Raw genomic sequence first — 27,949 nt, forward strand, 5'->3', positions numbered from 1 at the left:
TTCTCATTTAATTGTTCAGATTTTTTAAGGCTGTTTTATGCACGCGTTTTTCGTCACTTATCGCGTGGCGACAAAAATCGCGACGTTCTCTAAAACAAATGTCTTATATGTAACCTTTTATGCGACAACGTCTGTGTATGTGCGATGCCTGTGTCGCGGCGTTCTCAAATTCTATCGCCCGGAATTAGAAAACGCATCACGACAGGCATTCTATAGGTATGTTGAATTGAATTGGTGCGTTTATACAACGCGTTTATTGTTGCTCAAATTTCGATATGAAATTATTTTGCCAGTTTAGTTATCGACGACATTGAAAAACGACCATCTTTGTTGAATTCATCATCAGATGATTACAAAAACCTATATATATATATATATATATATATATATATATATATATATATATATATATATATATATATATATATATATACATATATATTATACATATATATATATATATATATATATATATATATATATATATATATATACGTATATATATATACGTATATATATCTTCATAATTCCGTAATAGATGGCATTAGAAGCACAAGGTTTGGAAAAATATCCTGGCTGAGGAACTTGCGTCAAGGATACCTATGTTTAAAGCACAAATTTGCACTTCCGATAAAAACAAATCATGTTTTTCGTGTCTCCAACAGCACTACATTTCAGAAGCCTTCAGCTTGTTCATAGACGTCTACGGTAGGGTTCAAGCTTTTTGCTCCGTTCCTCCGTACAGCAAAACTGGAATTATTTAAAATTTAGGTAGCCGATATTTTATTGCTAGTCGATGGTCCCGACTTTTAAAATCGAATTCATTTTAATGAATGCTGATCTGGTCTTCGCTATTTGTTATTTTATGTCTAGAGAACCGTTTCATAGGCTATTACATTAGTGCCTAGATATGTATAGCTCTAGGCTTTTCACTTTGTTGATTTTGAACTAATAGTTGAGTAGGATATACCTAAGTAAGGAAATAAAAATATTTCGAAACAAGAAGCCGGTGGTAAAGTAGTATGAAAACCACTTTGCCAACGGCTAATTTGCCAATTTATGTGCCATTATTCCTATAAAAATAATGAAAATCCATGTTTTAATATATAAAATATATTCTTATCTTAAATGTAATCACAACAGGATCTCAATTCATCAGACAGCGACACCATGTATATTTATTTTTTAACACTTGGGTTTCCCATCTGTGTTGTATTGTTATTGATCGTTCATCTCTGTTCCATTCTCGGAAATTAGAACATACCTAATTAAATATCAAAATTTAATTACTTCCAACGTGCAAGAACAAAAAATATACCAACTGCTGCATCCCAAAAGTTTATTAATATTGTTGCTGTGTGTATTGCTTCTTGCCTTAGCTGGGTTGCTGTATCATCGTTTGAGAGAATCTTGAGACATTGAAAATAGTATAAAGGATAGTGGAAGTCTGTTAGTGTTAGATAAATAGTTGCATCCTTGATAAGATGGAGTCAAATAAATTGTTATTATGTTTAGTTTCTGCGGTTTTTCTTCGTGAAGCCTCAGGTGACTATTAATTTTTAATACCACATTGTAGTGTTGTGCTTGAATAATTTTATATTAGTTTATTTGTGTCAATAAGAAAAGTAAGCAAAGATTATGTAAAAAGGTATTTATTAGTTAATACATGTTCAATGTACGATAAAAAGCCGAAACTCAGATACTCGATAAGTAAAAAAAAATTAGCGAAAAGTATTAAAGTAATAGAGCAACATAGTTAGTTATTTGAACTCATATTTAAAAAAATAATAATAATAACACGAATGTTAGATAGGACAAAAATGTATGTTACAGATTAAAACAAAAAAAAAATAATTGTAATGAAGATGAAAGAAATAAACAATATTACGAGATAAAAAATTTATATATATATATATATATATATATATATATATATATATATATATATATATATATATATATATATATATATATATATATATATATATAATTATTACAGAAAATACAAAAAAAAATTAAATTTGATGAATTAATTTCTCAGGGTTATTCGTGCTTCAAATCTCACTTTTGTATTGCATTTAGATTTTGTATTGCAATTAAAAATAAAATCCTAATATTAAAAAAACACAATTTATTGACATATTAACAAATATACAGTATTATTTTGTAAATGTAAAAAAGTAGATTCCTAACAATTATCTAATCAGATTTCTAAAGCTACTTAATGACAATATTTTCTTATTTTTAAAATAATAATTATAATTGATTTTCAAAAGACCACAATGAAATAGGAGTACTAGTTTTCTTTTATTAACAAGTAAAAAAAAGTCAATACTTTTATATGGAAAGTTCTTTTCTATATAATAATAAAAAAAAAACAACTTCTGATGAAAAATATTCAATTTATGACCTCTGATCAAAAACCAATTTTTCTTCCAAAATTTGTCCAAATACATTACAATGAAACCCTCAACAGTTTGTTTCTTTCGAACAAAAAAAAATCAAGATGAAACTTCACGAACCAGTCAAATTATTAAAGTAAATGACTTACAGTTTATCTTCCGTTCTATATTTTCAGACTTCTTTAGCACACGTACACCAACCACTTTCACTCAACTCTTACACATATAATAAACATTTTGGTTTTTTTTAATTAATATTTCTAATGCATTGAAACATTCAAACTATTTTTAAATCATCACAAGTCCCTGCCAATTGATGAATCAACAATTCGCCTCATGCAACAAATATTTTGAATCAATATTTCATTTAATTTGCTCATTATCCTAGAGATGTACATGACTTTATTTGCAACACAATTAATAAAACACTTTCAAAACTAATAACAGAAGAAATCCCCGCCTATGATCATATTTCTTTTTAATCTATCCAATGTATTCATAATATTTGTAGATGTCCTGGATATTAAAAATTCCACGAACCTTTCCTGTTTCGATATGTTCCAACATATAACTGTTCAACCATTTTCTGTTTGAACTATATATGGGCCTTCGAAAATCGGCATAAGTTTGGCACATAGGTTACTCGTGAGATTGGACATTCTTAAAGCCCGCACCATTACCTTTTCCCCAGCCAGAAATGTCAATGGTCTTCGTTTTCTATTTCTTTCTTTCTATTCTGCAAATATTCCTCACTGCTTTTCTTAACTATCACAATTGAATTCACATATAGGGAATCACATCTCTCGATAATATGATCTCTTAACATGTTCTCTATTTTTTGAATTAGCTCATGCCTATATTTATATAGATAAGTTTTTGATCGAAAAGTTTCTAAGTTCTTCACCTTGAAAGTGTGTTCATAATTTTTCGCAACTCTTTTTTCTTCATATATCAGATCTTCATAATTTTTCAACATTACATTTCTTTTTCCATTCCTTCTTCACAGATTATTTTTCTTTCCTCTTCTTCCGATTGCTCACACATGTTAACTTCACAATACAATTCTTCATGGAAATTCCCCCCAATTACTAGTATTTCGGTTTTTACCTATCTTGCTTCTTTATGAATTTTCTTTTCCTTCATACTATTTTTTTTAACTTTATATTCTCCACTTTTTCTTTTGAGGCAAGCATCCTATTTTCTTGGTTTGCTTTTCCTATTTTTCTTTCTCTCTTCTGGTCTTGTTTAATCGCCATATTCATTTTCTTTTCATTTTCCTTGTCCAGTTCCGCATCATCTTCTATATAAATTATTTCTTCATCTATCTTTAAAATCTATGGATAGATGTTTCTCTGTTAATTCATCCATACCGATTACCACATCTTTACTCATTTCTTCCATTATTACGCATTGCAAACAATAAAATTTCTTTCCAACGATTAATTTAATTCGTATTCCTTCATTAATTGTTGAAAGTTTTTTTTTATTAGCGTCCACCAAAAGTTTCTTGAGGAATCTTGTATATTAATTTAGTTAAATCTAATTCTTCTACCAATTGCTTGTACATTAATTGCAATTAATTAACGAAATTTCCGATCCAGAATCTATTGCAATGTTTACTGGTTTGTTGTTAATAAAGGCATATACATAGATTAAATTTGATTTTTGACTTGTTACATTTTCCCAGCTAATTCGATAAATTCTTTCGGGTAAAAAAAATTCTGGTTTGTTTTTTTAATTTTATTTAGTAGGCGCCCTCGAGAGAAAACGATTGTTGCGATTCATCGTCTACTCGTACACTGTTCCGATTTTCTTCTTCATTTCTTTCGATATTGACGTTGTTTATTTCTCTTCTCTGCCCTCTTTGTTGTTCGTTATTGTATCGGTTTTCGCGGTATCCAGTTTGTGTTGGTATTCTGTTATTATTGTTATGTCGTGTCCACTGTCGTTGCTGATTGAAATTTCTCCTTGCTTCGTAATTAATTTCCCGATTATAATTGTTGTCGTTCTATTCTTTGTTCAAAGTTTCTTGTTTGACGAGCTAGCCTTTCATAAATTTCTGAATTTCTATTTTGCTGCACTTCTTGTGGTCTGTAATATTTGCGTTTTCTTCTATTTCTTTTTTCTTTTCAACGAGCCTCTCTTACCTGTAGGAACTGACATAGGCTATCGATGTCGTGATCATTTTGTAATGTGACGTGGTCTTTCATCGTTTCATCAAACTACTAATTAATTCTACTAATTGTTCCTGGGAATAATTATATTCTAAAATGCTGCGCGTTGTTATACATTTGTATGACACATCTTTCCTCCGATATCCTTGATCTTTCATTGTGCACTTGCCATTTTGCAGTTCTTGATTAATGTCAATTTGCTTTGTTTTTCCCCATAAATACCGGAGAAATTTTGTCTCAAACCATGGGCAGTAAGCTCATTTTCTTTGCTTTCAAACGACAAAGCAGCTCCGGCTTCTTATAGTTTCTTTGTAGTCTTCAAAATTCTGCATATATGTTGGCATTTGTTTTTTAGGATTTTGATGAAAGGTACTGGGTGTAGTTTTCTGATGTCCCCGCTAAACTGAATTCTGCTCTTATTAGGGCTATATACAATTACTTCCCGACGGCTCCTCCTTTTTGTCGTATTCCTGTATCCTTAAATTTTTCTTTCTTTTTTTTATATCTAATTTTAACGCAGTCTCGATTTTGCATTTTCTCTAAATAAACCTTTATTATGATCTTCATATTTCTCCATTCGGTTTTAAAGTTTCAAGATATTTTCTTCTTGTTGTTTCGTTATTATCTCATTTTGTTGTTTATTTTCTTGTTTTAACTTATGTATCAAATTTTCATTTTGTTTCTTCTTTTATATTTTGTAAAGCATTTTCTTGTCTTTGTGTCAAAAATCTATTCTCTTCTTGTTGCGTTTTCATCATTTGAAACAATTGTTCAAACATGACCGATTCTTGTTTGCTTCTAGTTTCCTTCTTTATTTCGTTCTCAGGATACGGATAGACGACAAATTGTATGTTTTAAAATAAAAATTAAAGTAAAGTAAAAGTAAATAATAAAATTTCAATATTATAAACGGTTTCAAGTGTGGAAAATATTAAAAATCTTTTTAAATATTGTTTTGCCAGTATTCGAAAATATCAAAAAAACTGCATAAACCTATAATTATTTCCAATTCACTCGTAATTCCAAATGCAATACTAGATGTTCTAATGCTGACACGTTTGGGCGACAGTGTTGTTATGATAACCAAAATTTACTTTACTGAAAATTGTAAAGGGTGTTTTTTTTAGAGGTATAGAAGTAAGTTGGTAACACTTTTTTAAATGTCGGCCATTTTGACAGCTGTCAAGTGATTTGTGTTAAATTTGGTTTGGCATTTCAGCATGAATAGACTTGACACCTGAGCAACGTTTCCAAATTGTACAAATTTATTTTGAAAATTGTGGTTTCGTTCGAAATAAGTATCGCGCAATACGTCCATTTTATGGTCAACATATTAGTCCATCAGAGCAAGTAATTCGATTACCCATGGAACGTTTAAGCAACACGTTTACTCGCATCCACAGACACGTCGTACAGTGCGTACAGAAGAAGTTGTTACTGCTGTAGAGCGTAACATACAGGAAGATCCGAATTAGTCTATCTGCCATCGTACACAGCGGTTGGATACGTGTCCATCCACTTTATGAAAGATTTTGCGTAAAGATCCTACTTTGCGTGCTTACAAAATTCAACTCATGCAAGAATTGAAGGTACATCATCACCTATCAAGGCATAAATTCGTAGATTCGGTCAGTGAGTCCAAATCGAGATTTCTGTAATTGCGATTTTCATAAGCGAATTTTGTTTAGCAATGAAGCTCATTTTTGGTTGAATGGCTACGTCAACACACAAAACTTCACTTAATTGGAGTTAAGATAATCCTCAAATGTATGTTGAGAAACCATTACATCCAGAAAAACTGACTGGTGTGCTTTATGGTCTGGTGAAATCATTGAATCGTACTTCTTCAAAAACGATGCTGGTCAGAACGTTACAGTCTATAACACATTAACCGCTGTAGAACCATAATTACTGCCTTTTTATTCCCCAATTGAATAACCATGATGTACAGGAGCTGTCGTTTCAAGAGGGCGCAACATTTATATCATCTGGCCTAGGATGTTTAAACTACTCCATAATACAGGAAGTCCACGTGCTTAGGATTTCTTGCTCGTAAATTATAGGTTTGCGTATATCGTTGAGTAAGACATGAGGCGATTTCTGTCGCTATATACCTATTAGTTTTTTATGCATGTTGTGCAGTCTAGAATCCAACAGTTCTCACTTCTCTTTTATCTAGCCTTCTTTTGCAGTATTTATTTGTCTTTTATTTTTCCTATTTAGACTTGTTTCCTTTTCTTGTACCACCATAGTTCCACTAAGTGTTCTAATAGGTGTTCTGTTATTATTAATTCTTACAAGGTGACCTGCTGAGCACAATCTTTGTAATTTTGCATAATTTGCTATAGAGGGTTCTTTGTAATATTAGTATATCTCGTGGTTGAACCTTATTCTCTACATATCACTGTCGCAAATGGGTCCCAATATCCTTCTCAATGTCTTTCTTTCAAAAGTGTTGATATGGTTTATTGTCTTTGCTGCCACGATCCATGTTTCTACGCCATATGTTTCTATTGGTCGTATAATGGTTTAATATAATATATTTTGAAATTTACTTCCCTGTGCATGTCTTTGGATCCAAACATATGCGACAGAGAGAAATATTCTTTGTTAGCAAGCCTTATCCTTTTCCGTATTTCCTCCTCCTCCAGCTGTACACCCATGTATGTGAGCTGTTTTACTACTTCAATATTTGCGTCGTATATTGTCAAATTTTGCAAGTCTCTTTTGCTTGCTTGTATTATTTTATCTACGTTGACGGTTAGCCCTATTTCTTAAGCGTTTTCTTCAAGCTCCACATAAAGTTCTGTGATGTCACTTGAGGTCACTGTCAATCTTCTTAAACTAATTAAACAATAATTCTTTTGGATTTACAGACATTTTCCCTATAACATATCAGCTTTTAAAACATATTCGTATAAAATTTCATTACAATTTTGCTAGTACTTTCGGGACAAAATCGTAAAAAATGTGTAATTTTTTTTTCTTCGACGCACTTCATATTGAAAACAAAGTTACAAAAAATTTTTACAAAGTAAACCCCAATTATTTTTCAGTTTTTTATCTATCCTAGAGAGGGTTTTACCTTTTTTGAAAGATCCTGTTTATATGTATATATATTTTTATCGAATCTCTTATTACGCCACACTGTATCCCACAAGATGTCATCATGATATATCAAGGCATGGTCATGGGCATATATTAAAATTATTTTGTCATAAACCAAATAAGCGGTTAACGATGTTACAATAAATTATTGAATCATACCTATAGACATTCGAGTGAATCACTATTTATTGTATACCTGTTCTTAATATTATATACAAACGGAAGATAAGTACCATAATAATTGTGTTGGTAAGTTCTGCTATTTTTAGAAATGACTTTTATTTATTGTTTCCTTGAGTAGTTAAAATAATTACACGAATAATGGAAATCAGTTGTTTTCATTTTCCATTACCTGTTTGCAAAACATTGCGATAATGTTTAAACATTCTTAATTTTTATAGAAATAAATATGTTTCATTTTATCATAGTCTATATTGTGTCCTATATTATATCCTATGTTATGTCCTGTATATACCTAGTGTATATGTTACGGTAAGACTAGATAATCTGGTAATTGTATAAAATTACCGGTAATTGTATACAAATACCAGAGTCGACGGTAAATGTAGAAAATATTCTTTAAAAACCCTTTATTTCCTATTTTTAACAGTAATTGTATAAATTTCTCAGAGGATCTTGGTAAAAGTAAGAAATTCAAATTATAACAATTGACACGCAAGCGCAATGTCCTTATTTACCTTGTGCGTAATCTTACCTACCTATCTTTGAAGTGTTCTCTTTACTTATTTAAGGTTTTGTGTTAACCTACCTACATACAGAACTGTACATTACATTATCCTAGAACTGATTGTTTTTGATTTAACAATGGAAGAACGTTTTAATACAAAAGTACTTGAATTGATGAATAGTAAAAAGCACAATACGGTTTTGCTTACAAAAGAGAAGTAAAATAGTTTTATAAACCATGTTTACAAAGTTTAATAAACGATGTAAGTAACATACGTATAAGTAAATTTAAAACTAGTGGTAAAATACCGGATGACTACAAGCAAATGAAAAAGTATACTGTCATGAAGGTTGGGGAAACTGAAAAACTGATTTGTCCCTTAAGTAAAGATAAACAAAATGTTTTATTTTGTGTTCATTTGGAAGAACTCTTTAAATTGATTGACAGAGTACAGAAATCTATTAGTCGTGGAGGTAGAACAAGTATTTTGAAAGAATTACAACAGAAGTACAAGAAGAACATAACTGTAGAAATTATAACGATCTATTGGATCTGTGTGAAACCTGTCAGCAAAAAATCTTAAGTTCCCAAAAAAGGTTTAGTAGTGAAACGTGCAGAAGAAGTTGCATTAATTGTTCTTGATATATTTTGTGTCTTTAGAGCTTCTAGCATTCTTCAAAGCAACAATCGACAAGAATTTTCCCAACAGAATAATAGAACGACTGTGCTTCATGTGGAAAGATTTAAATATAGTACACGGTAAGCCAAATACAGTCAGTCACAAGGATCTGTTGAACGTTCGAATCAAGACATCGAAAATATACTGAATTCCCGGTTGTAAAGCAACCAAACAAACAAGTTGGCAGAGGATCTTCGATTTGTACAATTCGCCAAGAACCGAGCTTACCATTCTGGCATCAAGTGCAGTCCGTATGAAGCTATGTTTGGGGTTCCTGCCAAAATTAGTTTGAAAACTTCATTACTGCCAGAAGATGCTCTAGAAAATATTTTAACTGAAGAAGATTAGAAAGCGTTGGTGGAACAAGTAGAAGAAACCCAGTCAGGTCCTGATTCTGAAGAACGTGAAGAAGCAGAAGTGGATGAATCAAATGAGCTTCTAATAGAACAAGAACCAGAACAACCTGAGCAGCCATCAGTGAATGAATCTAATGCGATTCTAGAAGAACTATCTTCTAATCAAATTTCAGAGAGGCAAGATTCAGTTGCAATTAAACGGACACGTGCAAAGGAAGGTATTGAAAAGCAAGCGAATAAAATGCTCTATTTATAATATTACTTTAAACTGCACCTAGAGTTTCCATGCATCCACATAGAGGTCCTATTTTAGTTTTCCAATGATTACTTTTGGAGTTAGTTTATTAAGGATAATAGATTAATTTGTCGATAGAATAACACTCGAATATAAAGTATTTTATGGCTTTTGTATTAAAATTATTTCTGTAGTTTTTACTTGTTTGATTAAGCTTTTTTAATATATCGTATTAAAGATAGTTTTACCATTCATTTATTGGCCCTTTCAATTTTGGTGATGTGAAGTATTTTTTTGATGCTATATTTAATGGTAGCATAGTAGTCGTATAGTTTGATCCAGTAAATTGTAACTTAACGTACTGTAAGGTGTTACCAAAGACGTGCTATTAAAATTCTTCCTTTTTCTTGTTACTGGGTCTCATCTTTTCTGAACGAGATGTGATAGTCATGTGAACACGTCCATGTGATTATCTTAAAACATGATCATGAGATGTCTATTAACTCGTCTATTGTACCATTATTATTAATAAATCGCTAGTAATTCCTAATTTTATTTGTACCATCTACTTTTTGGTTTTCATATTTTAGCTTATGGTGAATATGTTCCAAAATATGTATATCTAATTGACGAAGATGGTTCAACCTCCCTACCAATCCATGTTCGTAATAGGCGAGATGTAGAACAAGTACTTTCAAGAATCAGAAGAGGTGGTGCTTATTCTTACTCGGGAAGTAGCAGTTTACCAGACTTTAGCGGAGGTAAAATATGAAAATTTAATGTTTTTATTTTGAAATTTCTGGAATGTAATAGAAAGAGCAACACCTTTTACGATTCTTTTAATACTATTTTTAGATGTTATTATGAGATAACAGGAACAGTGATAATAGAGGACCAAGAATACAAGCAAGTATGGAGAGATTACTACAGAGAGCTCTTGACGGAGGAAACAACAGAAGAAGAAATGCATAACGAAGAGGAAACGGTGCACGAAGAAGAAGCAGATGAAGTAGACATCGAAATTTCAAAAGAACCAACATTGGAGGAATTGGATGAAGTAATACAGAGAAGCAAAAATGGAAAAACCCCTGGTAAAGCTGGAATTAATATGGAACTAATAAAATACGGAGGAAGGTAACTAAGAGGAAAAATACTGGCACTATTGAAAAATATATGGAAAGTAGAGAAAATGCCAGGGGATTGTGAGGTAGGGCAGATCATAACAGTACATAAAAAGGAAAACCAACAAATCTGTGAAAATTATAGAGGAATAACGTTACTAAATACAACATATAAAATATTGACATCCATAATAAAAAAAGAGGTTATCAAAGATCACAAAGAAGACAGTAGGACAGTACCAATGTGGATTCACAGAAGGAAGATCTACAATAGATGCAATACACACAATAAAACACATAATGGAAAAAGCAAACGAGTATAAATTAGAATTGGAAATGTTATTCATAGACTTCAAACAGGCATTTGATTCAATTAAAAGGAACGGATTAATGATAGCACTTAAAAAATTAAAAATTCCACATAAATTCAGAAAATTAATAGAAATGACAATGAGAACTACAAAAATAGGCATAAAGACACAAAGAGGAGAGACAGAGGAATTCAGTATAAATAAAGGGATGAAACAAGGAGATGCTATTCAATTAACAACGCTATTTAATCTAGCATTAGAATATGTACTACGAAATATAAATAAAGGAAATCTCAGAACAAAAGGTGGTCAAATAATTGCATATGCAGACGATATTGCTATTATTGCAAAAAACAGAAAAATAATGAAAGAAATGCTAGAAGAAATAAGAGAGAAAGGGGAGGTAATGGGGCTAAGATTAAATCAAGAAAAGACAAAAATATTAAGATTAGGAAAAAAACCAATGAAAGAAAAAATCAAAATAGGAAGTTCTGAGTTTGAAGAAGTAGAATACTTTAAATACCTAGGAGTTACAATAAGCAAATCCGGAGAAAGGAAATCCGAAATAAAAGAAAAAATATTAGCAGCAAATAAAGCTTATTTTGCAAACAAAAGATTACTTAAAAGCAAAACACTGACTAAGAAAACTAAGATGAGCATTTATAACACCATAATTAGGCCAATATTATTATATGCAGGAGAAACAATGACGATGGTTAAAAAAGATGAAGAAGACTTAAGAATAGCAGAGAGAAAGATTATGAGAACCATACTAGGACCAATCAGAACAGAGCAAAATGAATATAGAAGCAGAACAAATGCAGAGATTGGGAAGAACTTAAGGAAGACATCGTAACTAAAATAAAGCAATGCAGAGTTAGATGGTTAGGTCACATTTGGCGAGCAGGCGATGAGGCAGTGACATACGCAATGATAGAATGGAATCCAGGAGGAAGAAAGAGAAAGGGAAGACCGAGATCAAAGTGGCTGCAAGAAGCTGAAGAAGACCTCCAAAGGGCAGGAGTCAGAGAATGGAGAGGAAGAACTAGAGACAGGAAAAATGGAGAGATATTGTCAAGAAGATAAGATAAACAAAAGAGAGTGATCCACTCAAGAAATAGGATCTAGAAAGCATTCGCGGTTTAACCCCACCCTGGGGTTATAGCCATTATATATATATATATATATATATATATATATATATATATATATATATATATATATATATATATATATATATATATATATATATATATATATATATATATATATATATATATATATATATATTACGAGGTATAGAGATAGATATAGGTATAATAGATAAAGATTTTCAGATCGCAACTCTCCCTATTTTCTTCCTGCGTTATACGATGGATACTCTTTCATAATCCCAATGAAGAACTTACCTATTTATAGAAGCGCAACAATATCTTAAATACGCCTTGATTTTCTCTCAAATCATCTACTAGAGTCCTAGTTTCACATAATCTCTTACTCACTCCCCAACCTACATTGAAAGCTTAGTGTTTCAGTTTAAAAAACTGCTCATGTAGACACATTCGCAATAACCCTCTTTCTGCAACTCATTGGCAACCATAGGTTACGAAGAAATGATATTGTAACCAGCGATTACAATATCAATCATTGATATTAGTTATGATCAAGCATATCTACAAAGGCCGTTTATATACGTCTAAGACCTAAATAAAAAGTAGAATCTGAAAATAGTTCAAGTAAACGTTCTCAATAACACTTATAAAAACGAAATAGTTGAAAGCTTACACGAAGACATATAAAAACATTGAGATTCAAGACCTTTCAAACGATATATCTGTGGCTTGGTGCTTAAAGGGCCAATGTGAAAATCTTTACGTTTGAGAGAACTGCAGTTATTGTTTTTTTTTGGATTTAAAAAAAATGACATTGGCCACTTTGTAGTCAAATATTTCTTTCTGTGTAATATTTATTCACGTAAAGGCGGTACATCTCTCATTTCAAATATGCTTTAAAATACTTCAACTTTCTGACATAAAATACTTTCTAGTAAAATTTCGTCTGCTTTGATTGCCTTCATTATGTCTTAATCGTTGAACCTACTTTTCCTTTTCTTCTATGGAATTTGCTACCAACTGGTTTTTTCCAGAGCTAGAAACTGACAAAACTCTGTGAAAAGAGTTTGTCGGGCCTATTGAGTAAATTTTTTAAAGCACTTGTTCCGACACGTTCCACTTTTAGTTGCTTACCTGGAACTGTTTTATTTCTCGAAACCGATTTATATTTTGTACCTTTCGATTTTAGTGATTTTCTCACGTTCTGTGCCCAATTAGGAGGATTGTTATTTCGTTTCCTTGTAGCTTCACCTTTGGTTCTGCGTAATATATTTAATTGATTTTTAGCAGGACCGTTTAATTGCGGATTATCTCAGTTATATTGTCAATACCTTTACACTGATATACTTCGTACTCTCATCTGTCGGTAAATATTCATCATAACTATCTTGAAATGGTTTTGGATCACATTACACTCATTTCAGACATTTCATAAAATATAACTTGAAAATCGGCAACACAATTTTCGATTTCATATTTTAATATATCATTTACCATTACTTTAACCGACGGTGTTCCGTGTTACACATTTCTATTATAATCTTTCTTGTCCTTGGATTAATATCCATTCTACTAATTCCAATACTTAGTAATACTTTAAAACTGGAGTTATAACGTACAACTGATAAACGTAACAGATTCAGATGCTTAAAATGACCGCCGATGTCATATGAATAGATCTGTGTCAGTTGGAATTAAAGAAGGGCCAATGTACACATTGGGCCCACTCATTATTCCACTAAATAATGCTGTCAGTAATCGATAAAAGAGCATTTTGACTTACAGATAAGTAAAGACCGCTAATTATATCGCAGAGATGATAGAACAAATTAAATGGTGCTATGTGCCTGCCGGAATAACAATAACAATCAAGAAGTATATATTTTCGCGGCAGTATTTTGTAATGGTACATCGTCTTCAGAGTTTATAGGTAGTGGTCTGAAATTGTTTTTTCTGAAGTTTCTCCTGCAACTGTGACAGACATCAAAGGCAATGCGCGAGCGGAGGTAGATGTAGCCTGCTGTCGATTCGATCGATTATTAGTTGATCCACTGAAGATTACATCTGCACCCATATCGCCTTTTATAATGTCTGCAGTTGTTGCAGACGCAGTGCCAGGGACAATTCCAGACCAAGATCTAGAAACTCTCTCATTTGAGATATATACTCTCATAGTCTGGTCTAACCCTACATTAATTTTTTAAGGTAATTAGTAAGTTCTTACTTTCTGAGTTTTATACAGCTAGACGGGTAACTAAGCTGTATATATTATAGTGACGACTTATGTAATTAACATATTTATTATATTTATTTAATTTTATATACGGTATAGTAGTCTTTTACTACTTTAATTTTAGGATTCGCCGGTCCTCCTCCAGAGTTAGCACAACTTCAATCAGATATTCAAGATATTGCACAAAGGACATCAAATATAGAACATGAGGTTTTATCTCATGTCCAGAATATCGCTGCTTCTCATCCCTCAGGTGCAGGTGCAAGTTCTGGATCTTATTCCTATTCAGGATCTTCAGGTCATTCTGGAGGATATGGGGGTGCATCGGGTGGACATGAAGGTTCAGGACCTTCTGGAGGATATAGATCTGCGCCATCTGGAGGCTACGGTTCAGGCGGCAGTTCTGGGTAAGAATTATATATTATAAGTATGAAAATATCCTACATACACCAACGTAATTGTTTCAGACCTAGTTTATTCAGCAGAAGTGGTGTTGAGAAAGGATCTGGAATAAAGGTGTCGTCGGCTGCACAGGGACCAAATGCAGCATTTAGTTATTCATCGTCAGCTTCAGATGGTCAAGGAAATGTGAAATATAATGTTAAATCTGGTCAATATTAATAATAGTTTATACAATATTAAAGGTAATAATACACACGAATGAATGTGCTTTATTTCTTCATAAAAATTATATACACATTTAATATCCTATTTTCGTATCACTTGTTCTCTAAAGAAAAATTAAATTTCTTCTGAAGTTGTTGGCTAATATGTTTATACGGATTTTCTAATTCAATGTCAGTCTTCGGTATCCTACAAATTCTTTTTACTTTAGGTGATAGCAGTACTACATTTTGAATTAGTCCATATGCACTTGAAGTGGTCCAGTATAAAACAAGGCACTATAAAAAAAAATAAAGTGAGGGTTACTGGCAACATTAATGTTTTTTATTATGATTGATTCATGTTAATTATAAATACAACTAAATAAGAATAAGTTTACACTTCTACAATAAAAATCGGATGTAATAAATAATAAATATTTCAACCTTTTGAAACTTTATTAAAATAACTATACTGAAATATGTTCTTCGTTCCTATTTCTGATAAGGATCATCCTACTAGGAATAGAACTGAAGGTGAGAAAAATCGGGATTGGGTGCTTAAAAGAGGGACAGTTTAAATAAGTTGCTTCTGCTGGGCATTGACGTAAGAAGTGAAAAGAAATCAAAATACCGAAAAAAACCACCAAAAATTAAATGTTGAATGTTAAAAGGTGAGCATTCGGGACAAAAATAGAAGAAAAGATTAGCTACAACGTAAACGAGTCCTAATATAATTTAGAGAAATATAGCTAGTATTATTGGATTTAATCCAACAACTTGAAAAAAAAACCCAGAAAAGTCATTTGAAAACAGAATAGTGACCTGTGTTACACATATTAACAATTACATTACATGATCAAGATATGCAGATTTTCGCTTTTTAATTATTTTGACTTGGATGGCTCCTAGATAAGATTTCCATCGCTATCTTTTATGTTGTTTAATGACTTAAAGAATTTGTTCTTGCTTGTCATTCGTTGAAAAACCATTTTTTGTGGATCTGCTGGTATTTCTCTGAAATCGTCTTAGCACATTATATTTCGTACATTGGAGATTCTGAAACTATATTCTTGCAGCAATTCTATGTTATCTGCTATATTTAATTTGACTTAACCACAATTTTACTTGAAAATACCTTTATTTTGACGTTTTATTTCCACTTTGGGAGTCTAAATGCCCAATTCATAAATTCAAGGCGTTAGGAAGATAGAGCACATTACGACCGTCTTCATGATGAGCTACTAATAAATAAAATATTCTGTTTCTTATTAATATTAAATTTATTTTTGATATGCAGAAACCTTTGATTGCTTTAGGCAAATCATTTATCGAGGTAAGATCTAACCAAACAAAGTCCTTTGTGTTCTAATTTATCTTCTTAATTCCAGGGTTTAAGCATTTGTTAAATCGTAAATTTTCAATTTTCGAACCAAATTAAACTCTGGATATTAGGATATTAAAGACTTTGTATTTACATATGATAACAATGTATCTTTTTAAAAATAGGCAAGTTGAGAAAACTAGAACGTCATCTTATTTAATCTGTGACCAAAACATCTATCCATCCTGTGGCTCTAAAGTCCTGGTTTCCATCATCAAACCTCTCCATCCGTTACGGTCTGTGCCATTCTCCTCCACGATCGACTGACAAAATTTCTGGAGTCCTCATCCACATCATCCTCCCATCGCTTTCTCGGTCTTCCAATAGATCTTTTCCCCTGATTTTTTGCATTCAACAGTTTTTTTAGAAGGCTGTTTTTAAGAAAGAAGTCTGAGTGAGACTGCATCACATGAATTTTTAAAGATATATTTAATCACACTTAAACTAAACTCTAAAAAATAACACGACCAGTAAATAACTTAAAAATTACTATAACATATAACACACAATATATTAACTTAAAAACCAACACGCTACAATTTGAATTGAAACAGACTGGCAAGTTTGGATCTGTAACATGAGAATCCGTCTGGCTTAAGGCAATAAATTATATTTAATAGCCTCTTGACGAATGAGAGGGCGAATATCAACACGTCCGTGTGTTTACAGATGGGAATTTGAAAAATGAATGTACTTTAGCAAAAAATTTCCGCTGCACGTCGCCGCCCAAAATAAAATGGGGTATTCTCCGGTAGCTGATGAAGTGATTCGCAAATTAAAAAAGGAAAAATATTATTCTTTTTTTGCACTAGAGACTGTAGTAAAGTAGAATAAATGAGCACATCAACGGGCACAATAAAAAACCCTTTACTAGATTTCTTTCTGTAAGTCAGAGAACAGGAGAGTATTTAAGTAATGCCATACTAGGCGACCTAGAAAAGAATGGCTTAGATATTTAAAACTACCGTGACCAAGGATGCGACAATGGCGCAAATATGGTAGACATAAATAGTGGAGTCAAAACTCGAATATTAATTATAAATCCTAGGGCATTTTTCACACCTTGCGGTTGTCATAGCTGGAATCTGCTGTTTTCAGGTTCCAGCAAACGCTGGCAATTGGTCAAAGATAAATTAAAACTTACCATAAAGCCTTTATCGGGCACGAGATAGGAAAGCAGAATCGAAGTAGTTAAGTCTATGCTATTTCAATTTAATGATGTTGTAGGATGCATAGAAAGTTTGAAAAATCAAACGGATCAATCAGGCACTCTCAGTGATTGTGAATTAGTATTAAATGAAATGCTTATTTTAGAATTTGTAATATATTTACTTGTATGGTCTGTTATAATATATATTATGTTAATGTGATAAGCAAACTATGGCAATCTGTATAAGTCCATTTGAGTATTGCCTTTAAACATTTGCGTACATTTTGTGACTGGATCGAAGAATATAGGCAAACTGGATTTGAAAAATGCTTGTCTGATGCTCAACAATGTATTGACAGAAGCTGTTATAATCTGCCGAACGGGTTTAAAAACAAAAGAGTAGCGAAAAAAAGAGTCTTTGATTGTGAGGGAGAGGATCAACCTATACAGTGCCCCAAAAGTCGGTATGAAGCAAATTTTTTTAACACTATGCTTAATTCAATTATTACCAAAATGGGTTTGAGATTTATGGCTTTAAATCAAGATCATGAAAATTTCGATTTTCTGTATGATATAAGTAAATTAAAAAATATTCTCTATTAACAATATTAATTGTCAAGATTTACACACAGTCCTACAAGTGGGTGAGAGCAGTGACTTTCAACCTTACGAATTATATTAAGAATTACAAATAATGATCCCTAATTTACCTAACTTTATAACAGACGTGAAACAGTTGCTTCAGTACATTACAGATAATAACTTAAAAGAAATATACCCAAACATTTACATCATCCTTAGAATATTATTAACAATACCAATTACATTACATTTTCATCTAATGTCTTCACTTTTCTTTCGATCTCTCAGCGTATTTCCTGTAATTCTTCTCAGTACTCTCATCTCTGCCGTTTTCAGTAGCCTTTGTGTTGTGAGTTTCTGAGGCATATGCCATTATTTGTCTTACACTGGCTTTATAAATACTGGACTTCATCTCAGTATTAATGTGTCTGTTTCGCCATATAGTGTTATTAAGGCATCCTGCCAATCTATTTGCTTCTTGTACTTGATCTCTCACTTCTTTGTCCAGGTCTCTCGCATACCAGAGTAATTTTCGTTTTTCTATTTCGTCATTTCGTGTCTCCTTCACATTCATTAGTTCTCTAATTCGTTAATTTCTTACCTTGTCGGTTAGTGTTATTCTGCTTCTTTGCCAAAACATAATTTCCATTTCATCTATTCCATTTGTTTTCCATTCTTTTACTTGTCACCCGCGTCTCTGAGCCAGGCAGTGAGCAGCTTCCAACTATTGTCTTTGGTTTTTAGTTTTGCTTATAACATCGTCGCTCCATATAATCGAGTGTCATTGTCGTATTACTGCATTTCCTTTCTTTATTTCATTTATTATATCCGTTTCATCTGATTCTGTATTTGTTAATTATAAGTTACTCCCAAGTATTTATATTCATTTGTTCGTTGTAACGTTATAAATGTCACATCTTTATTAATTTGTATTTAAATAATTATTTTATTTTAATTTCTTTATTAATTTATCAATTCCTTTACCTTCAGTTTCTTTTTTACTATTTTTTCTTCAAAAAGTAGTTGGTGCCCTCTTTCTCTTTCTTTCCGGTAGAATAAATATTTGCCTTCTCTCTCTCTCTCTCTCTCTCTCTCTCTCTCTCTCTCTCTCTCTCTCTCTGTCCGATAGACTAAATATTCTGTTCTATGTTGACAGAAGAGCTAATTCTGTCAATCAACTTTCATGGTGGGATATCTTTTTTTTGTCTGTAATTAAAATTTATAAAAGAAGGTAAAAAGTATTATAAGGTTCATTTTATCGTCTGCAGAATTCTCTTGGGGTGAGTACTTTCATTGTAATCTATATTCTATAATTCTGACAGCATTTTCAATATGTAACCTCACTTCTTTTGAAACCACGTTTTCAATTCTATGCATGTAGGAATGTAAAAAAAATTAACAAGTTCAATAGTAATTCTATTTCATTTTATCCTTGCCATTTGCTATTTGTTTAATTGTAATTTTGGTAAAATAATTGGCAAGCAAATTAACCCCCTTTGATGTTTCTCTAATACAGGCTATTTAATATTCTAGTTTATAGGATATTTCTAGAACATTTATTGGAGTTATTGAAGATTTTACTGAATATTTTATGTAATATTTCTATATTCTATATGTTTATGGGAATAATATGGAATAACTGCAGCTGTCAGTAGGGCCTACCCACATTCTTTGGAGGACCTAACCACCTAACCGGAAGGCCACATACATTTAGAAGCAAGGAGCCCATAGATGCCACAAGTATCATTCAAATTTATTTAATGTAAAGCATTAAGCAGGGTTGTTTTTGCTATTTAAATATTATTTTTTATGTGTTAAATAAATATGATTAGTTAAATCATTGTTTTATTTGCTACCAGCTAAAGGTTCATGGTTTAATTCATAGTTTAATACGAGGCGAATTCACACTTGAGAGACTAAGCTAGGCAAAGCATAGACGATAAGCTCCCATGGTTGATTGAGGTTTTATTTTTATAATAGTATTTAAATTTTCTTTGGTAGTCTTATCGTTACATCGTTTTATTGAGCTGTTATTTATCTTCAGGTGTTCTGCGCTATTTCCAATGAACATGTATTGCGTTTTATCATAATTAATTTCCAAACCTCAGCTTCCAAATTCTTCTTCCAGCTTTATTTAGACAATGTCGTCTTTGTCTTCTCCTAAAATTATTTGATCATCGGCAAACAAAAGGCTACTAATTGTCATCAAATTTATCCACATTTCTTATTCCAGTTTTTTAGTGTTTCAATTATATAAAGTTTAAATAAGGTTGGTGACAGGCAGCATCCTTGTCGAAGTTCTTTATCGACTAAACGGTTCTGAGTAGTTTTATCCAACTTTTATTCTAGATTCATTGTCTTCGTAAAGTGATTTTACGGCATTTATGTAGGTGTTATATACTCCGTGATTTTCCATTGCTTTCCACAGGTTGTTAATTGTCATAGACCTTTCGTAGGTCCACCAATACAATGTGCTTATTTTTGCTTGTGACATCGTCGCTTCATATACTCGAGTAATTGTCGTGTTATTGTCTTTCCTTTCTTTATTTAATTTATTATACCCGTTTCATCTGATCCTGTATTTGTTAAATATAAGTTACCCAAGTATTTATATTCATTTGTTTGTTTTATTGAACTGTTATTTATCTTCAGGTCTTTTGCGATGTTTCCAATGACCATGTATTTCGTTTTATCTTAATTAATTTCCAAACCCCAGCTTCCAAATTCTTCTTCCAGCTTTTTTTATTATGTAGACAATGTCCTCTTTGTACTCTGCTAAAATTATTTGATCATCAGTAAGCAAAAGGCTATGAGTATAATTGTCGTCAAATTTTAATCTCATTTGTCTACATTTCTTATTCCAGTTTTTTACTGTTTCATCTATATAAAGTTTAAATAAGGTTGGTGACAGGCAACATCCTTCTCGAACGTCTTTATCGACTTTAAACGTTTCTGAGCAGTTTTGTCTGACTCTTATTCTACATTAATTGTCTTCGTAAAGTGATTTTACCATATTTATATAGGTGTTATCTACTCCGTCATTTTCTATTGCTTTGCAAAGGTTATTGACTGGGACACGATCATAAGCCTTTCAAATTTACAAGAATACAATGTGCAATTCAGTGATACATGCTATTGTTTTTTCTATGAGCTGTTTTATAGAAAATATATTTTCTATCGTCCTTTCTTTAATGATTTTCCCATACAACGTACCAGCAGAACGTGTGAGCCATATTCCCCTATAATTATTGGGGTCTTTTTTGTTTTCCTTTTTTATGTATGGAACTTAAGTAGCTAATTTTCAATTTTTTCGGTATTTTCCATCAAATTAGCATTTGTTAAATATTTGTTTTAACTCATGTACAAAGGGGCGTGTTTTAGCAGTTCTGTAGGTATGTCTCCAGGGCCAATTGCTCTGTTATTTTTTTATTCTTTTTAGCGCAATCCTTATTTCCTTGTTAGATATATATACAACTTGTGTTTGTCCATCTCTTTTTTCCTAAGTTGGGGAAGTATATAGAGTATAGTAATTATAGATAACTTTTTCTTGTAATAACTCAGTAATATTTTACCCATTCATCCAGTTGTATTAATTCTATCTTTCCTCTTTCATAAGTATTCCGTCTGAAGTCCCTCAACGTTTTCCATACCTCACTTGCTTTTGAGCTTCCCATTTTGTCAATTAATTAAATTATCCAAAAATATCGTAATTGTCATGGACAATGCTTCGTCTCATTAATGTCAACTCAAGAAATGCCCACTACTACTTAGAACAACCCACAAATTCAAAATTTTCCATTTGAAGATTCGTATGGCAAAAAGCAGTTATTAAGAGATTAAGAGAGAGAGGGAGAGAGAGAGAGAAAGAGAGCGAGAAAGAGAGAGAGAGAACAAAAGTAAAGTAAGTCATTCAAAGCGACTTTAAATCCGAAATGTAATTTATAAAATACAACTGTGTCCTAGTCTCTATTATTGTGTATAATTCTCCAAGCTGGTATTAAAACTACAGTAATTAATATAAAAAGAAACTTACTGAGGGTACAGATGCAGCTACTGGAATCATTATTAAACTTATACCTCTAAATATATTCAAAAGAAAATTTTGAAGTTTATTAGGCTCATTTATTTTTGATAATCTTTGAAGCTAAAAATAGAGATAAGTAAATCATATTAAGTAAATATTAAGCCATAGTATCATAAATTAAAGTTATAGTAATAAGTTACCTCAATAATTGCCAAATTTATAATTCCCAAACCAACAGGCAATATCCAAGATGCATCCACTTCCGTTAAATTAGGAATAAAACCAAATCCGCCAATACTAAGTTCAGCAAATGTTACTTGTGCATTTACATCTTGATATGGAAGCATGTAAACCAAATTCCTCATTGAAACTGATAATGATATCCACATAGGAATTTGGAACAATACTAATAAGCTAGCTTTAGCGGGATGGCAGTTATCCCTTAAGATTAAATTGTTCCATTGTTTCCTTACCTTAAAAATAACACTGTCTGTATATCAAAAATAGAATACATGTAACTACATACAAGTCAGTGAATATAGGATTTCTCCAGTAAAAAGTCCGGTAAGTCGGATTTAGTCAGGAGCTTTGGTTCATTAACTTTCTGCTAGTAACTTGCTTGAATTGACATAACTCGTAACATAGGTCTATGACACTGTGTCTTCTATACTATAAACTATAAAAAAGGACATGTGTTCTGTACATTAATTTCATATTGATAATAAATTTTATAGTATTTTTAACATAATGAAGAATCTGAGAAAAATATTGATATATCTACAATAAAACTGACAGCCTCGAAAATAATGAGTAATTTATTGAAATGTCAATTTTCATTAAGTTTATACAAACAAAAAGTAAATTTTTACACGCTATAATATAGCCAAAAAATAAAGAATGAATTAACAATTCTATTGCGTGTTTATCGCAAAAGTGTTTGTAATATGTTGAAACTATTTACCACTTTCTTGGTACATTACATTCTTTACATATCCCTGTCAACTACTGTTCTATACACATATATTTTTTACACTTATTTACACTAATGCCAAGTCTTCTTATTTTTTACAAAACAAAGAAGAGTTGAACTTTCTGCTTTTCTTTTACTAGAGCAGAGTGGACAATGTTAATGATATTTATTCCGTACAGGATGATCCTAAGTAATAATGGTAAACATTTCAACCAGTATGGTACAAATAGTTTATTGTAGTTGTTAACAATTATATTGCTTGAAAATATATATAAAAAAAATATATCAATCCAGAATAATAATAGGCAAAAAATGATTACCTAGCGAAAGTAGTAATGTGAATGGTCTCTGGGTAGTGCAAGGTGGTAATATTCTAAGTTAAAATATTAGGGACAAATTGTACTGTTATTTGTCTAAAAGATGGTCTTTACCACTGAAAGAAAAAAGAAGTTTCTGTCAATCCGTTCCTATTTACGCCTCTTCAGTTAAAGAAAACTTTTTTAACTTATAACTTATAACCTATTCTCAGTAACTCCTAGGAGGATCATGTTTACAGCTTATAGCCAAATAGTAGAAGATAAACTGCCACATCAGTTACAAAAGTTTTTTTTGATATAGTCTCTGATAATGTGTGAACAAAATAGGCAAGACAAAATAAAGAGTGATCGCTCAGAATAGGGATCAGAAATGAGTGTCACTTCTGAGCTTATAAGTAAAAACATAACAGAACGATCAGAAGGTGTTCCAAGAAGAAAAGAGTCTAAGTCAATTATTGAAAAACGCCTACTTAGAGGTCAACAGAAGAGCATGAGAAGAGAGCTAAATTGTACGGGAATAACACCAACGGTGTCCAAATAACAAAGCATTAGAAAATACACATACTGGTTAAAAACAAGCGTTGTCCACGCGGTACTGATAAACAATCGAAGTAGTCCAACTAGTTGCCTAGCAGCGGTGGTTAATCAGGCGTGACAATCTTCCATGTTTGGTTCTTTTCGCGGCAGTTTATGTCGAGATGAGTTTGAGTGAAGAGTATTTGTGTAGCGATCTGTTAAAAAAATCCAAGAAACGAAAGAAAATTGGACGAACTGCAGATGTAATGAAAAAGTTGAGGTTGCAGTCTCACAAGTTAGGAGATGATTGTTAGTGTAGAAGATTGAAGTGTTTTGAAAACACTACTGCTCAAGAGAGGCAAAACATACTTAATGCATCCAATCAACTAGGATGCTCAAAACATTTATTTAGCTAGCTTGATTGCTGTATTGTCAGTTGTAAGACAAAGGTCACAACAAATCGATGGAGAACAACATCATGATGCTGCCTATCGCTACAGAGTACAAGTGAAGAGTGAAAACATAATAAAAGAAATATCTGTCTGCAGTAGTGTCTTTACCGGAATGCATGGTGTTGGTCCACATTCAAACCTTACTGAAAACTACATCAATTGCTGCTGTCAACAAAAGGGGAAAGCATTCTTCAAAACATCATCAATTAATGTCTGATTTAAGTACACAGATTCAGCAACACATTGCTTCATTTTGGGGCAGGTTGAGTCATTATAGCATTCACGACTCCAAAAAAGTGTATTTAACTGAAGAGTTGAATTATGAAAATGTTTCAAATGTTTAAAGGAACACCTACTGAAATATTTTTAATAGCAAGTTTAACATTTCATTTGGATATCCTATGGCAGATAGCTGTAGCAAGTGTGATAAGTTTATTGCAAAAATCAATACTCTTCATTCTGCTGACGATTCAGTACATATAAAAGCTTTATTTATGGAAAATAGATTAGACAAAATTCATGCTTGTTTTCTATGAGAGGAAATGAGCTGCCCAAATAAAAGCTAGGAGAACTTTTAAATATGAATCAATCACCATGAACTACCAGAAAAACATTTCACTACCCAACATCAGCACTAACAGTGTTTATTATAGGAGACAACTTTCTATGTTTTTGTTCAACATTCACATACTGTCTTCAGGAAAATCCTGTTTTTTTACATATCCTGAATATGTGTCAAGGAAAGGATCCGACGAGGTATCATCTTTTCTGTTCTTCTATATTATCAATGAACTACCAACAGAAGTCTGTCATCTTCACATTTACTGTGACTAGGCTGGCTGATAAAATAAAAATTTCACTGTTGTTTGGCTACTTCATTACATTGCCCCCAATATAAAGTCTAGATACTATTCAAATCACTTTCCCCATCCGAGGACATTTGTATCTAGAATGTGATAAAAACATGGGCTTGATAAATTTGAAGACTAGGATCGAACTAACTGTAAATTGGATAAATGTGTTACAAGATGCAAGAAAAATGTCAGAACTCTTCAAAGTTATATACGTGGACCAGAATTAACGAAACAGTGGAATCTTTTCTGCCAGAAAAATTTATTTGTAAGTGTCCAATAGCTCTGCAGCAAGTAAGAGAACTTCAAGTGATGAAAGAAAAATGCGGATTGGTTTTATACCGAAGAACTCACTTATAATGACATTTGAGAAAGCAAGCAAATAACAAGTAGATCAATAAAATCTGTTGTTCCTAGAAAAATAAAAGATCACGAATTTGAGCTACCAAGTCAAGCATACCATGGATTATTACCAATTTTGCAAGCTAAGTATAATGATTTACAAATGTTAAAACGATTTTGTCTTCCAAATGCTAAAGAATTTTATGAAACATTGCTATATAAATGAAAAATCTCTATGTAAATATATGTCAAAAATGGACATTGTTGGATTTTAACAAGTTATTTGAGACATTAACATGTTTTTATTTTTTATCAACTAGAATCTAATAATCTTAAGTTCAAATTCCTTTGTTTGGTTATTAACAAAATAGTAATAAACTACTTAAAAATATTGGCATGTAGTTTTATTTATTTCTAAGATCGTAACAAGTGGTTTGGTAATGTTAATTAACTTTTCTCTGTAAGTTACTTTTGTGACATCATTTGTTTTTCCCCTTACCCTTCATTTATTCTATAATGTGTAAAAATGCTAGATTCAACAAATATATAAGTAAATCAATTTGTAAATTTTACAGAAAGAATTGAAAATAATAAATTAAAAATTAACTGATTAATTTTAAACCTAGGTCGTTAATATTTGTAACAATTTTATTTTTCATATAAGGAAGTCAAGATGATGATGATGATGATGAATAGAAAGTTTAGAATTTAAGTAATTAATAAGATGGTGAATACATATAGACTCTAGAAGCCAATCACATAAAAATAACTCATTACATGCTTTAATGCATTACAATCTTTATATAGTTAAGATTATAGTGTATAACACAAAGTGTCATTACTTAACTAAAAACAAAAACATTAAACAAAAGACAAAACCAAAAAGATACATCAATACTTTTACCAAAATTTCAATAATCTATAAACTAGTTAATTTTTCCAGTCTGTACTGTAATATGAGGATAATTTGTATATGAGACCATATCCAAAAAAATACCAAGTACTTAGTGCTATTACAATTTTGTCATGTTTTATGTTTACATTGATTTGCACACAGAAAATTTTGAAGTATTGGATATATATGTACCACATACCGATCTATTATACACCATTTTGACCTTCTTTTCATCCCAATTGTACAGTTTTATGGCCACAGCAGTCTCTTTTTGCAGTTCTTTGACAATAGCAGGCATTTCTGATTTCAAATTTTGAAGTTTAGCTAGTACATAATTTTGATAAATAGCTAGCGGTAAAGTAACACAACTTCGAAGTAATACTGTAGCACATATTATCGTTGCCCACCAAGGTAAACCAGAAGTGTCATGGAGAGTTAGCAAAAACTTTTGAATATATTCTACAGGAGTACTTTCTGATAGCCATTTAAATAATCCCGTTTGAGTTTTGGCTAGGGACTCTACTGAAGACTGTAAAGAAAATTGTCTTCTTGAATTATATGGGTTTTTATTTTCAATACAGTATTCTTTTATACAAGAACTTTTAGGTAGAATACCATTACTGCCATATAACCTAAAAGTTTGTTTACCTAATTTATTTATGTGGTTTAAGAGCATTTTAATAATATATACACATCACAGTAGTTAATTAATATTTGAATACAATATTTTCGTCTCCTATTTTATATTTCTATATTTTAATATTTTCATTTCATGTTTGCTAAATAACAAAACAAATGTTTATCATCTGTCATTCCGTCTATCCGCTCTACCGTTTTCAAAACAAAAAATTAAGAAATGTATACAACTCCGCAAAACAGAATTTTAATATAGGTTATTAAATAGGAGAATTTTCAAAAAAATGAAATGTGTGTTTGGAAAAGGGTTATGAAATTAATCGTGTAGTTTGTAGATCAGTAATTTTGGTCTATGAATCGTAACAATATCACCAAACAGTGGGACGCGGAATATGAAAACAACATGAAAACATTTTTCAATGTTCATTTAAAATAGGAATGAATTTACAAACGAAAGAAGCTTTTTCTTAGTAAACAGTTCCGGTGACTATTTTCATTTTTCGTTGATTATACTGAAAACTGTCTATAAAATCTACCATCTTTCTAAGAGACTCATTAATCCATAAACACGGTATCCTTACATAAAACAGGTAGATCCCTTGTTAATGAAATTTCACACCTCGAACAACAGCACCTCGCTGAGCTGAATATGAGCTTTGTATGAGACTCATTATATAATAATGAGTTTCATACAAAGTGGTAGTACTACAACAGATGATTTGCATTAAAAAATGCATTTTATAGTGTCTGATCCATTCTAAAGAAAGATAAAAACAAACATATCTTCAGACCGAGTACCTATTAAAAAT

At 31.6% G+C, this 27,949-nt stretch overlaps 2 protein-coding genes across 2 annotated transcripts; one reads left to right on the plus strand and one right to left on the minus strand.

The window, feature by feature from the left end:
* Positions 1 to 1,293: 1,293 nt before the first annotated feature.
* LOC140437120 (uncharacterized) lies at positions 1,294 to 15,080 on the plus strand. The gene is made up of 4 exons (XM_072526449.1): positions 1,294 to 1,545; positions 10,233 to 10,403; positions 14,544 to 14,826; positions 14,887 to 15,080. The coding sequence occupies exons 1-4, from the start codon at positions 1,485 to 1,487 to the stop codon at positions 15,038 to 15,040; spliced, it is 669 nt and encodes a 222-aa protein (XP_072382550.1). The 5' UTR covers positions 1,294 to 1,484; the 3' UTR covers positions 15,041 to 15,080.
* Positions 14,917 to 27,323, minus strand: LOC140437119 (cytochrome c oxidase assembly protein COX18, mitochondrial). The gene is made up of 4 exons (XM_072526448.1): positions 26,704 to 27,323; positions 22,362 to 22,634; positions 22,171 to 22,281; positions 14,917 to 15,321 (listed from the first exon to the last, which is right to left on the minus strand). The coding sequence occupies exons 1-4, from the start codon at positions 27,178 to 27,180 to the stop codon at positions 15,139 to 15,141; spliced, it is 1,044 nt and encodes a 347-aa protein (XP_072382549.1). The 5' UTR covers positions 27,181 to 27,323; the 3' UTR covers positions 14,917 to 15,138.
* Between the last annotated feature and the right edge of the window lie 626 nt (positions 27,324 to 27,949).

The sequence above is a fragment of the Diabrotica undecimpunctata genome, chromosome 3, assembly GCF_040954645.1.
Source record: "Diabrotica undecimpunctata isolate CICGRU chromosome 3, icDiaUnde3, whole genome shotgun sequence".
In the NCBI taxonomy this organism is placed as follows: Eukaryota; Metazoa; Arthropoda; class Insecta; order Coleoptera; family Chrysomelidae; genus Diabrotica; species Diabrotica undecimpunctata.

Bases quoted from the DNA above. Each gene is read 5' to 3' on its own strand.
- LOC140437119 (XM_072526448.1), bottom strand. From the start codon at position 27,180: ATGCTCTTAAACCACATAAATAAATTAGGTAAACAAACTTTTAGGTTA. The intron at 22,635-26,703 runs GTATGTGGTACA...GTTATTTTTAAG, and splicing joins AAATGGTGTATAATAGATCG to GTAAGGAAACAATGGAACAA. The intron at 22,282-22,361 runs GTAACTTATTAC...CTCTATTTTTAG, and splicing joins TAAATTTGGCAATTATTGAG to CTTCAAAGATTATCAAAAAT.
- LOC140437120 (XM_072526449.1), top strand. From the start codon at position 1,485: ATGGAGTCAAATAAATTGTTATTATGTTTAGTTTCTGCGGTTTTTCTT. The intron at 10,404-14,543 runs GTAAAATATGAA...CTTTAATTTTAG, and splicing joins TTTACCAGACTTTAGCGGAG to GATTCGCCGGTCCTCCTCCA. The intron at 14,827-14,886 runs GTAAGAATTATA...TAATTGTTTCAG, and splicing joins GGTTCAGGCGGCAGTTCTGG to ACCTAGTTTATTCAGCAGAA.